Genomic DNA, 11881 nt, shown 5'->3' with positions numbered 1-11881 from the left:
GTAGGGACAATCCAGGGAATGTGCTGGCCCGGTGTCCCTAGCTCCAGCAGATGGCTCTCCATCTCGCTGAACCCCTGAGGTGGTCAGTGCAGTGATGGGAGGCAGATTTGGGAGAGGGCAGCCAGTTGGGATGGACACAGGGCACCCAGACTATAAGGCAGTGTGGACTGCACAAGCTGACGAAGGCCTGGGGTGCCCTGCCTGGGCTGTGCCCCTCACCACCTGCAGTGACTGCATTTGCGGTCCCGGCTGGGATCTAACCCTGCCTCCCCCTCCCCAGCGTGAGTGCATCTCCGTCCATGTCGGCCAAGCCGGCGTCCAGATGGGCAACACCTGCTGGGAGCTGTACTGCCTGGAGCACGGCATCCAGCCCGACGGGCAGATGCCCAGCGACAAAACCATCGGTGGAGGGGACGACTCCTTCACCACCTTCTTCTGCGAGACCGGGGCTGGCAAGCATGTCCCGCGGGCCATCTTTGTGGACCTGGAGCCCACCGTGATTGGTGAGTGCACCTTAGTTGGGCAGTGACGGTGGTCACTGTCTCTGGGAACAACCAACTGTGGGACAGTCCGGAGGGTGGCTCCTGCCACCTTTCCCCAGGGCCAGGTAGAAAATCTGTGACACTGTGCTAATCTCTCCTAGATGAGGTTCGGGGAGGAGTCTACCGCCAGCTCTTCCACCCTGAACAGATGATCACTGGCAAGGAGGATGCTGCCAACAACTACGCCCGTGGGCACTATACCATTGGCAAAGAGATCATCGACCAAGTGCTGGACAGGATCCGGAAGCTGGTAGGTGACCACACAGGGGAGACGTGTCCCCCTGTGCTGGGCTCCAGCACCCTGATAGGGGTGGGAGCATGGGACGAGCCCTGCAGTGCGCTGGGAGGCATCTGTGGGTGCCCAAGCAAAACTCTGAAACTTCCCTCCAGAAAAGTCAGTGCTTGGAGAAATGTCACTTGTCTCTCTCCACAGGCTGACCAGTGCACGGGACTCCAGGGCTTCCTTGTGTTTCGGAGCTTCGGAGGAGGAACTGGGTCTGGCTTCACCTCGCTGTTGATGGAGCGACTATCTGTTGACTACGGCAAGAAGTCCAAGCTGGAGTTCTCCATCTACCCTGCGCCACAGGTCTCCACTGCCGTGGTGGAGCCCTACAACTCCATCCTCACCACACACAGCACCTTGGAGCATTCGGACTGTGCTTTTATGGTGGACAATGAGGCCATCTATGACATCTGCCGCAGGAACCTGGATATTGAACGCCCAACTTACACCAACTTGAACAGACTCATCAGCCAGGTTGTCTCATCCATCACAGCATCACTAAGGTTCGATGGGGCCCTGAATGTTGACCTGACCGAGTTCCAGACCAACCTGGTGCCCTACCCTCGCATCCACTTCCCCCTGGCCACCTATGCTCCTGTGGTTTCAGCTGAGAGAGCTTATCACGAGCAGCTGTCAGTGGCCGAGATCACCAACTCCTGCTTTGAGCCAGCCAACCAGATGGTGAAGTGCGACCCTCGCCACGGCAAGTACATGGCCTGCTGCCTGCTGTACCGTGGGGACGTGGTGCCCAAGGACGTCAACGCTGCCATCGCCACCATCAAGACCAAGCGCAGCATCCAGTTTGTGGACTGGTGCCCCACGGGCTTCAAGGTGGGCATCAACTACCAGCCACCCACGGTGGTGCCGGGGGGAGACCTGGCCAAGGTGCAGCGCGCCGTCTGCATGCTGAGCAACACCACGGCCATCGCCGAGGCCTGGGCTCGCCTGGACCACAAGTTCGACCTGATGTACGCCAAGCGAGCCTTCGTGCACTGGTATGTGGGCGAGGGCATGGAGGAAGGGGAATTCTCTGAGGCACGGGAAGACATGGCTGCTCTGGAGAAGGATTACGAGGAGGTGGGCCTGGACTCCTACGAGGATGAAGAAGAAGGCGAGGAGTAGAGAAGTCCCTGTCAAAAAAGACGGTGCTCCTTCCCTGTGTTACCTACAGAAACCCTTTTCAATAAACCATTTCAGAGCCTCCGTGTCTCCCACTAACCCCCCAGCTGCATTGGTTTCTTGCCAGGTCAGGTGTGTGGTGAGTGCTTTAGCTCTGCTGCTGGTGCTGCTATGCTTCATCCCAGCACACATGGACATGGGGTCCACCATCTGGGAGCACCTTTGCCCACTCCCTGCGTGTCCCTCTCAGTGCCCTGCCATCCCTCTGGGGCACATGGCCCTACACCGCCTGCCCCAGCTCATGTTCTCTGTTGGCCGCATTCTGAGCCCTCTCCCTGCCCTGCTCAGCAGTCAGGAGTCCAAACATCACATCCTAGCTCCAGCTGCAAGCAGGAGATTTCTGTTACACATTATCCAGCATGCTGGGTCCAGAGATTAATTTTCCCTGCTTAACACTAATGCTCCAGCTATATTGACCCACAGGGACTGTCCTCCCCTGCCCTCCTCCTCCCAGCATGCACCCGTGTCAGCCGGAGGGGAAAGTGTGAGCCAGCACTGGGATGCACTGATTGCTGGAGCCTGGCCAGGTACTGGTCCCACTGCGCAGGGCACCTGGCGCGGCTCCCCATGCCCGTGACCAGAGCCCCGGGCTCAGACTGAGCGGTGCCTGCTGCTGCGCCAGGGCAGGAGTCGCTGCCCCTCATGCTGGGCACACTGCTCTGGTCCCACCTCAGAGATGCTTTCACCCTGCGCCTTCAGAGACCCGACTCTGCTGCCAGAAGCACGTAGGAGCTGGAACTCTGTGCTGTTCCTTTTTTTCTTAAATATTATAGTGCATCTCTGATCTGGACCCCGCTGCAGATTCTCCTGGCATGATCCTGGGCAGCAAAGCCCCCATCCCCATGGGCAGGGATAGCTGTGCAAGCCCATGCTCTGGCGGCAAGGACAGAGCCCTCTCCCTGCTGCACGCAGCCTGCAAAGCTGGGATGTTGGGCTCTGTTTTTTCCTTAGCCAGCAGCCAGTCTGGTGGCCCGTGCATCCACAGCAGCCGGACCAGCCCTGGCCCCGGCAGGGTAGGCTGTGCTAGTTGGAGGTCAGGCAGAGGGGCTCCTCTGAGTGTAGTCACAAGTCATTAACGGCAAACAGGCTGCAATGACCCCTTTTTTTTTTTTTTTTTTTTTTTTTTTTTTTTTTTTTTTTTTTTTAGCTGGGCCAGCCCCCCAGCTCAGGTTTGTCATGCTGATCTGCAATCTCATTGCGGAGGCACAGCACTGCCTGTCCCCACCAGCCAGGGGTTCCCAAAGTGCTGAGGTTTGGAGGTACCCCGGTCTCTAACATGTTCCTGCTCCTGTCTTCTGCTCTAGAGGCCCAGGTGGTCTCAGGGTAGCCCTAGATCCCAGAATGCCTACAGTGTAGGGTAGCTGGTGGTAGAGCAGAGCAGGGTAGGAGCTGCTGTACCTGCTCTGGCCCACCGTCCTGCTGGTTGAGCACCACCTGTACCCGCTGAGAGCTCGCTGGAGCCCAGACCTCCTGCCCACAGCCTGGCTGGATGCTCCCCCGCTTCCCTCCCGGCAGAGGGGGGAGAGCACCCCCTGCCCCGGCACCTCAGGGTCCCCCCGCAGCCGAGAAGGGACGCAGCCAGGCTCCCACTGCCCGCGAAGTGGGTACTCCCGCCCCGCATGCAAATATACCTAAATGAAGGGGCGTGACGGCAGTAGGCCCCTCCCACCTATAAGAGGGCGCTGCGGAGGGGATTGCAGCAGCCGCAGCTTCCCCGCCGAGCCCCGTCGCACCGAGCCGCCGGGAGAGCACGGACACCCCCCTTCAGCCGCAGCATGGTGAGTGCGGGCCGGGCGGGGGGGAGGCAGGGAGGGCGCCCGGCAGCCCCCCCCGGAGCACCGGGCACGGCGGAGCCGCCGCGGTGCACCCCCTCCTTCCCCGCCGTGACCTTGGGCAGCCCCACCGGTCCCTGCCCGGGGCAGCCGTGCCTCCCCCCCTCGCCGCCACCGGTCCCGAGGCGCCTCGGTCCCCCCCGCCGCTGCGGCGGGGCGGAGGAAGGACGCTGGGGATGGAGGGGGGTGACCCCTCCGGTGAGGAATGGTGGCCGCGGACGGACGGGGACAGCTGTCGGGGGTGGAGGCGCCAGCCGGGCACCGGGGGCAGGAGCTGGGAGCTCGGCGGGGCTGCCCCCGCGGCAGCGGGTGCCCCGTCGGGGGAAGGAGATGGGGAGGTGCCGTGGGGGTCCCGTTTTCCCGTCCCGCGGGGGTCTGGCAGCGGCGGAGAGGGCCGGGACCGCTGTCTAAACCGGGCAGTCGTCGCTGCCCTCGCCTGGGGCCGGGGCTATATTTAGCGGCCCGGGAAGGGGGGGACCGGGGCCGTGCCAGGAGGAGCAGCGCAGCGCCCCGCCTGCCGTAGCGCTGACCGGGCTCTGCCGGGGACCCTGCCCCGGGCAGCCCTTCCTCCCGGCGGGCTGAGCCTGACCCGGACCTCCTGGAGGAGGCAGGAGTCCTTGTGCCCCCCCTCTTTGCACACACCCCCAGCGTTGGAACGGGGCACGGTCCCCATCGCGGCTCAGAGCGCTGCGCGGTCGGGAAACGCGAGAGTGAAGATCCCCGGGACCCCCAGGCTGAGTTGCCGTGTCCCGCCCCAGGGGAGCAGGGATGGTAGGGGTAGCAGAGGAGGGATGCTAGGGACAGAGGACCAAGGATGCTAGGGGATAGCGGAGGAGGGATGCCAGGGGTGGCAACGCAGGCCTGCACCTGCAGGATGGGAGCGCAGGAGGCACATCTCCAGCTCAAAGCCCTCTCCCTGGCGCTTCTGCCCTGGCGCTTCTGCCCAGCCAGGTTTTGCAGGCCTGGGTTGGGACTGCGTAGCTCAGGGCGTTTCTGTGCTGCCTCGGAGACTGCTGGGCTTCACTGCCAGCCATCCCCTGGCTGCCACCCTCTGCCCCTGCATCCCCAAGGCCCCTCACCCCTGGAGGATGAGGGCTTCCCTGGCTTTGGAGCAGCAAGCAGGAGGATCTCCCTGTGCCACCTCATGGGTTAAATATGTGCCCGGCTCAGCTCAGCACCTTGCCGGGCTGCTGTGGCATGGGGAAGGGGCAGAGGCTGGCGGGGAGCCTGGCAGGGTGGCTGGGGCAGGGATCCTGGGCCAGGATCTGCTCCCCGTGCTGCTGGAGGACAGCCCCGGCCAGAGTCCATGGGGCTGGTGACCCTCAGCGAGGGCTGGGCAGGAGCGACGCCAGAGCTGGCTCCCAACCTGGCACGGTGCCTGTGCATGGCTGAGGGCAATGACAGCCGTGTGGGGCCCCTCAGGGCTATGCAGGAGGTCACCCAAAGGAAAATGTACTCCCTGGGGCCACTGGCCGGAGCAGGTCCTGTGCAGGTGGCTGTGTGGCACTGGCACCAGGCAAAGCCCTCTGCCCATGCAGGACAGAGCTGTGCCAGGATTTGACCCTGCCTCCCCCTCCCCAGCGTGAGTGCATCTCCGTCCATGTCGGCCAAGCCGGCGTCCAGATGGGCAACACCTGCTGGGAGCTGTACTGCCTGGAGCACGGCATCCAGCCCGACGGGCAGATGCCCAGCGACAAAACCATCGGTGGAGGGGACGACTCCTTCACCACCTTCTTCTGTGAGACCGGGGCTGGCAAGCATGTCCCACGGGCCATCTTTGTGGACCTGGAGCCCACCGTGATCGGTGAGTGCTGGAGTTTGCACAGCCTGAGGAGCAGCCAGTGCTCGTGGTCTGCTGGCAGTATCCTGCACTGCGTTCAACCTGAGGGCCCTCCTTTCCCCAGGAGAAGCCACAAACTTGAGCAGCAGCTTTTGTCCCTGAACTGTCCTAGTGGCAGCTGTGCTGATAGTCTCTGCTCCCACATGTGCACAGAGAGAAACCAGCCCAACCGGCATGGCAGCTCCCGCTACACGCTGCTGTGCACAGGCAGCTCCGATGGGTGGGAGAAGCTGAGCTCCTGCGGAGGGAGGTGGCAGCCACCTCCTCCTGTCAGAGAAACCTGATGCTGGTGGTGGCCCTGCTGACGTGTGGGTCCTTGGCCATGTCCCTGACAGGCGGAGCTGGGAGGAGGGTGAGGAACGGGTGCTCTCACCCGCTCAGCTGCGTGGTGGCTGGCTCAAACCAACAGCCTGCACTAGGCTCAGCCCTCTCCTGTTCTCTCCTAGACGAGGTTCGGGCTGGAATCTACCGCCAGCTCTTCCATCCCGAGCAGCTGATCACCGGCAAGGAGGATGCTGCCAACAATTATGCCCGTGGACACTACACCATTGGCAAAGAGATCATTGACCAAGTGCTGGACAGGATCCGGAAGCTGGTAGGTGACCACACAGGGGGGATGTGCCCCCCTCTGCTGGGCTCCAGTATCCTGCCGTGAGCCCTGCTGCACTCTGGGAGAGCTCTGCAGCTGCCCTTGGCAGGGATGGACCAGGTCCTGAAGGACTTCTGAGCAATCTCGTGCATCTCTCTGCAGGCTGACCAGTGCACAGGTCTCCAGGGATTCCTCGTGTTTCACAGCTTTGGAGGAGGAACTGGGTCTGGCTTTACCTCGCTGTTGATGGAGCGACTATCTGTTGACTACGGCAAGAAGTCCAAGCTGGAGTTCTCCATCTACCCTGCGCCACAGGTCTCCACTGCCGTGGTGGAGCCCTACAACTCCATCCTCACCACACACACCACCCTGGAGCACTCAGACTGTGCCTTTATGGTGGACAACGAGGCCATCTATGACATCTGCCGCAGGAACCTGGATATTGAACGCCCAACCTACACCAACTTGAACAGACTCATCAGCCAGATAGTCTCATCCATCACAGCATCACTAAGGTTCGATGGGGCCCTGAATGTTGACCTGACTGAGTTCCAGACCAACCTGGTGCCCTACCCTCGCATCCACTTCCCCCTGGCCACCTACGCCCCTGTCATCTCCGCAGAGAAGGCTTATCACGAGCAGCTGTCAGTGGCCGAGATCACCAACTCCTGCTTTGAGCCAGCCAACCAGATGGTGAAGTGTGACCCTCGCCACGGCAAGTACATGGCCTGCTGCCTGCTGTACCGTGGGGACGTGGTGCCCAAGGACGTCAACGCTGCCATCGCCACCATCAAGACCAAGCGCAGCATCCAGTTTGTGGACTGGTGCCCCACGGGCTTCAAGGTGGGCATCAACTACCAGCCACCCACGGTGGTGCCGGGGGGAGACCTGGCCAAGGTGCAGCGCGCCGTCTGCATGCTGAGCAACACCACGGCCATCGCCGAGGCCTGGGCTCGCCTGGACCACAAGTTCGACCTGATGTACGCCAAGCGAGCCTTCGTGCACTGGTATGTGGGCGAGGGCATGGAGGAAGGGGAATTCTCTGAGGCACGGGAAGACATGGCTGCTCTGGAGAAGGATTACGAGGAGGTGGGCCTGGACTCCTACGAGGATGAAGAAGAAGGCGAGGAGTAGAGAAGCCTCTCGAAAAAGACGGCGCTCCTTCCCTGTGTTACCTGCAGAAACCCTTTGTAATAAACCATTTCAGAGCCTCCGTGTCTCCCACTAACCCCCCAGCTGTATTGGTTTCTTGCCAGGTCAGGTGTGTGGTGAGTGCTTCAGCTCTGCTGCTGGTGCTGCTATGCTTCATCCCAGCGCTCCGCTCCAGCTCCGGCTTGCTCCCCACGCAGGTAAGAGCCCCTGGGTCCACCCCCCAGGGCCGTGGCACACATCCCACCCCACTCGCTGCTCCAGCCAGGGGTGGGTACCGCTTCCTTGTGTGGTACATGGCCCCGCGGTACATGGCCCTGCGTTGTCTCCTGGAGCCCATGGGAGCAGATTTAGCCTGAGCAGGAAAAAATCCGCAGCTGCTGGGACTTCTCCCCACATGCAGCCCAGAGGGTAGGTGGGCTCGTCTCTTAAGGAGAGTGGTGGTTAAAACAACAAAGTAGCCTGGCACCTCGTCCCTGTGGCCACAGCGTGGGGATAAGGGGCATGCCCGGCTCTGCTGTGCAGCGGGTGCGCCCCGCGAGGGCATCCAACGCGGCATGAACCCCTGCGGCTGCTTTTCTGCTGTGTTGTGGTGAGAGGATTAAAGGAAGGGAACGCTCCCTGTGAAACCGTTTGTCTGCATCTCTTTTTTTTACACCCCACCACCGTCCCACTCCCGGGCAGCCCAACCGCTGCATGTCCCAGTCAGCCTCCCCAGCCAAGGGTGGCTGTGCTGTCCCGAGGCTCTGCTCGCCCCCACCACAGCAGGGCTGCTGCTCCTGCCTCCCAACCTCTGGTAGCTCCCCAGCCTGAGCATCCACCTTCCTCTCCTTGGGCAGCTGAGAAGTTCTGCCTGTATCTCTGCCTCTGCCTGCCTGCCTGTGCTGTGCTGAGCCCCGTCCCGCAGCGCCCAGCCCCGGAGGCTCCGAACAGTGGTGCGTGGCTCCAGCTGCAGAGTTGTTTTAACTCCCAGCGGGAGCCCACCAGGGCCAGGGGTTAACTTTCCCAGCTTATTGCTTATGCTCCAGCTGCGCCACTGCCCCCCCCCCCCAGCTGCGGTCCCCTCCAGCAACGCTTGGCTGCTCGACCCAGACAGCATGCCCCCTTCTCCCCGTGTGCTGGCCGGACCCACTCCCCACAGACAGGGACGCATCCACACCTCCTCAAGAACATCTTTTACTCCAAACACAAGGCAACATCGGTGCCGAGAGCAGTGGCGGAGAGGGTGTGGGGACCCCCGGCTTTGCTCCAGCACCGCACCAGGACCCGGACTACAGCTCTGCCCTGGTCAGGAGCAACCCTCCTGGGGCGCAGAGCTATGAGGCTGTGGTTGCCATCACCCGGGGTGGGGGGGTCCCCACAGCATCGTCCTCTGCAACCCCCGGGGGAGGCAGCAGCCAGCGAGGGCCCCGTGTTTAGCAGCAGGTCACACTTCCACAGTCCTGGGGCACAGACCAAGTCCCAGGCAGCAGCACACAGGGCACAGACCACTCCAAACCCAACACGCCTCTGGCACAGAGCAGCAGCTCTCCCCCAAGCGCATCCATCTTCTCCACAACAGCTCCATGGGGGAGCAGGGACGAGGGCAGCCGCTCTTCCCCAGCTCATCCTTGGGTCACATTGCCGCTGTGGGGTGGGACGGGCTCAGATCTGTGTGGTGTCCTGGCCCGGCGGTGCTGGTTGCAGCCCCTCCAGCTGGTGGAGGACATCATTTATGCTGGGTCGCTCCTGGGGGTTCAGCGTCATCAAGGAGGAGAGCAGGCACTGCAAGGCAGCTGAGTACCTGGAGGAAAGACAGCGAGGGGAGGGGGGGGTCTGCCTGGTGCACAAGATCCAGGGGGCTGCCTGGGAGCAGGGTGAGCCTCCCCAGTGCCTCACCTGGTCGTGGGGGGCACAACGATGGGGTTCTGCACTGCCAGAGCCACGCTGTCGCCCTTCTGGAAGATGGCATCGTAGGGGCCCTCCCCAAACATCATGCAGTAGAGTACACAGCCTAGGGACTGAAGCGTGGGGGGGGTGTCAGAGCAGACCTGTGGTGGTGGGACAGGGGATGAGGGGACAGAACCTTACCCAGATATCTGTGCGCTCGTCTATGACACACTGGCTGGGCACCGTGAAGAGCTCAGGGGCACGGTAGGAGATGGTGCAGCGCTGGGCAGCCCAGTCCTGCAGAGAGGAGGGTGAGGGTAGGGAAGAAGGGGTCCGGGCAGGGATGGGCTGGTGGGGTGATGTCACAGGGCACCCACCTGCACGGCCATGGCCTTTTGAGAACTGTTGACTTCGATGCGAGCGTGGTTCATGGAGCCCAGGTCCATCAGCACAGGCCGGTCATCCTCATCCAGCAGCACATTGGTGGGCTTGAGGTCCCTGCAGGGATGGACATCACTGAGCACCTGCTGGGCCCCCTGCCAACCCCCCCTCAACTGGGGCTGCCAGCCCCACACCTGTGTGCGTAGCCTTTGCTGTGGATGGCTTGCAGCCCGCGGCAGATGCCATGGAGGATGAGGAGGATCCGCTGCTCTGGCATGAAGGTCCCTTTCTCTCTCAGTGCTTCCACCTCTCTCCAGAGGGTCCCCCCCTGGAAAATGCAAGCAGCCGGTCAGCACTGCCGCTCTTGGTGGCAAGTGGGTGGGGGCAGCCAGGGGAGCCCCCCCTCACCTTCACGTAGGGCAGGAGGAGCCAGGCTTCATGCTTGGCGCCCTTCTCCACCATGCAGTGGGCCACCAGACGCAGGATGTTGGGGTGGTCGAAGAGGCCGTGCATCTCCACCTCGTGCAGGGCGGCCTGGCGGTCCTCCTTGTCATGGCACAGGATGCGCTTCAGGGCATAGAAGCGCCCGTCCCGCAGCCCCTCCACCAGGTCCACGTAGCTGAAGCCCCTGTGAGGAGCCGAGCGCGGTATGAGCTGGGTGTCCCACTGCTAGGGACACCCCCCACATCAGGGCCTTGTGCCCGGCCTCAACTGTGAGCACCCAGGAGAGCGGGGCAGGAGGCAGCAGGTGCCTGCACCCCTCTCCACGGGAACTCCCCAGACATGCATGTTCCCCCCACCTTGGGGGCACCTGCCAGGCACCCAAAGCGTCCCCCCCTCTGCATGAACAACCCCACTGGCCTAATCACCCTCACACCCATGGGTCCAAGCACCCACTCCTGGGCATGACTCAACCCTGCCACCCAGCATGACAATCCCCCTCCATGCACAAGCACATCCTATTTTCAAGCATCTCCCCCATACCCAAACACCACCTGTGCTCAAGCATCTCCCCACCATGCCCAAATATCTCACACACCCAAGCATACTGCCCCATGCCTGAGCATCCCCTATGCCTGAGCATCACCCCCATGCCCAAGCACCCCCCCACCCCGTGCCCGAACATCCCCTATGCCTGAGCATCACCCCCACGCCCAAACATACCCCCATGCACAAGCACCCATTATGCCCGAGTACTCTCCATGCCTGAGCATCACCTCCATGCCTGAGCATCCCGCTATGCACAAGCAGGCCCCTGCCTGAGCATCCCCTTCATGACCGAGCGTTCCCCCCATGCCCGAGCACCCCCTGCACGCACAAGCACCCCCCATGCCCGAGCATCCCCCCCCATGCCCGAGCACCCCCTGTGCCCGAGCATCCCCCCCATACCCGAGCACCCCTCATGCCCAAGCATCCCCCCCGTGCCCGAGCATCCCCCCCGTGCCCGTGGACCCCCCGCCCGAGCTCCCCCCGTGCCCCAGCCTCCCCACGGACCCCTCTGCCAGGCGGTGGAGCAGGAGGTACCGCACGCCCCCCAGGCTGATGGTGCCGCGAGAGCAGACGCACAGCGCCTGCCCCATCGCCCACTCCCGTCATCGCCCGCCGCCGCGCGTCACCCATTGCGTCACCCGTCGCGTCACCTACCGGGCGGGGCGCTGCAGCCTTTTGCCGATCCCAGGTGCCGCCGCGGCGAGGATCTCACGGTCCCTCCTCCGGAGCGGGCGGGCTGCGGGGGGGGACGGGGGGATGTGCAGCGCCGAGCCCCGGGCTCGTCCCGCGTTGTGACCGCGGTGGAACGCGGTGTCGCCGGCGCGGTGGCACCACCACCCCCGGTTGCGAGCGGTGGCGGTGGTAGCGGCAGCCCGCAGCCCCGCCGCTCCCCGGAGGTGGCCCCGGTGAGCCGAGCCCCGAACCCCGGCGGGGCAGGGGACAGAGGTGGCAAAGCCGGCCCAGCAGGGCTCGTCCTCGAGGGCATCACCTCCTCACACTGCCCTGCGGCACGTCCCCGACACCCCTGTCACCCAACTCTTGTCATCAGGCTCCAGCCCTCGGTCCTGGGACGTTTTCCAATAGCAGCATCGCTCACTATGGAGGTATAACCGGGGTGTCTCATCATCACCTCTCTGATGAAACAAGTGGGCTGAGTTCCCTCGAAGGCATTTTGTCTGGTGGTGGCACTTCTATGAGGCTCTGCGTCCGCTCACGTGTGTCACCCAC

General features: G+C 63.1%; 3 protein-coding genes across 3 annotated transcripts; 2 read left to right on the top strand and 1 right to left on the bottom strand.

The window, feature by feature from the left end:
* Window positions 1–322: 322 nt before the first annotated feature.
* Window positions 323–2193, top strand: LOC309672061 (tubulin alpha-5 chain-like; the record flags this gene model as incomplete). Its single annotated transcript, XM_082483467.1, has 3 exons — window positions 323–503; window positions 644–792; window positions 976–2193. The coding sequence occupies 3 exons, from the start codon at window positions 323–325 to the stop codon at window positions 1945–1947; spliced, it is 1302 nt and encodes a 433-aa protein (XP_082339593.1). The 3' UTR covers window positions 1948–2193.
* Window positions 2194–3671: 1478 nt separating this feature from the next.
* LOC309671917 (tubulin alpha-5 chain) lies at window positions 3672–8043 on the top strand. The gene is made up of 4 exons (XM_082483276.1): window positions 3672–3782; window positions 5418–5640; window positions 6123–6271; window positions 6428–8043. The coding sequence occupies exons 1-4, from the start codon at window positions 3780–3782 to the stop codon at window positions 7397–7399; spliced, it is 1347 nt and encodes a 448-aa protein (XP_082339402.1). The 5' UTR covers window positions 3672–3779; the 3' UTR covers window positions 7400–8043.
* A 534-nt stretch (window positions 8044–8577) lies between these two features.
* STK16 (serine/threonine kinase 16) lies at window positions 8578–11256 on the bottom strand. The gene is made up of 7 exons (XM_082484368.1): window positions 11159–11256; window positions 10073–10292; window positions 9859–9992; window positions 9661–9781; window positions 9485–9580; window positions 9293–9414; window positions 8578–9197 (listed from the first exon to the last, which is right to left on the bottom strand). The coding sequence occupies exons 1-7, from the start codon at window positions 11242–11244 to the stop codon at window positions 9059–9061; spliced, it is 918 nt and encodes a 305-aa protein (XP_082340494.1). The 5' UTR covers window positions 11245–11256; the 3' UTR covers window positions 8578–9058.
* Between the last annotated feature and the right edge of the window lie 625 nt (window positions 11257–11881).

Source organism: Vanellus vanellus (assembly GCF_965231255.1).
Source record: "Vanellus vanellus genome assembly, chromosome: 5".
NCBI classification, from domain to species: Eukaryota; Metazoa; Chordata; class Aves; order Charadriiformes; family Charadriidae; genus Vanellus; species Vanellus vanellus.
The sequence above is the reverse complement of the archived record's forward strand: the minus strand, read 5'-3'. Positions and strand labels throughout refer to the sequence as shown.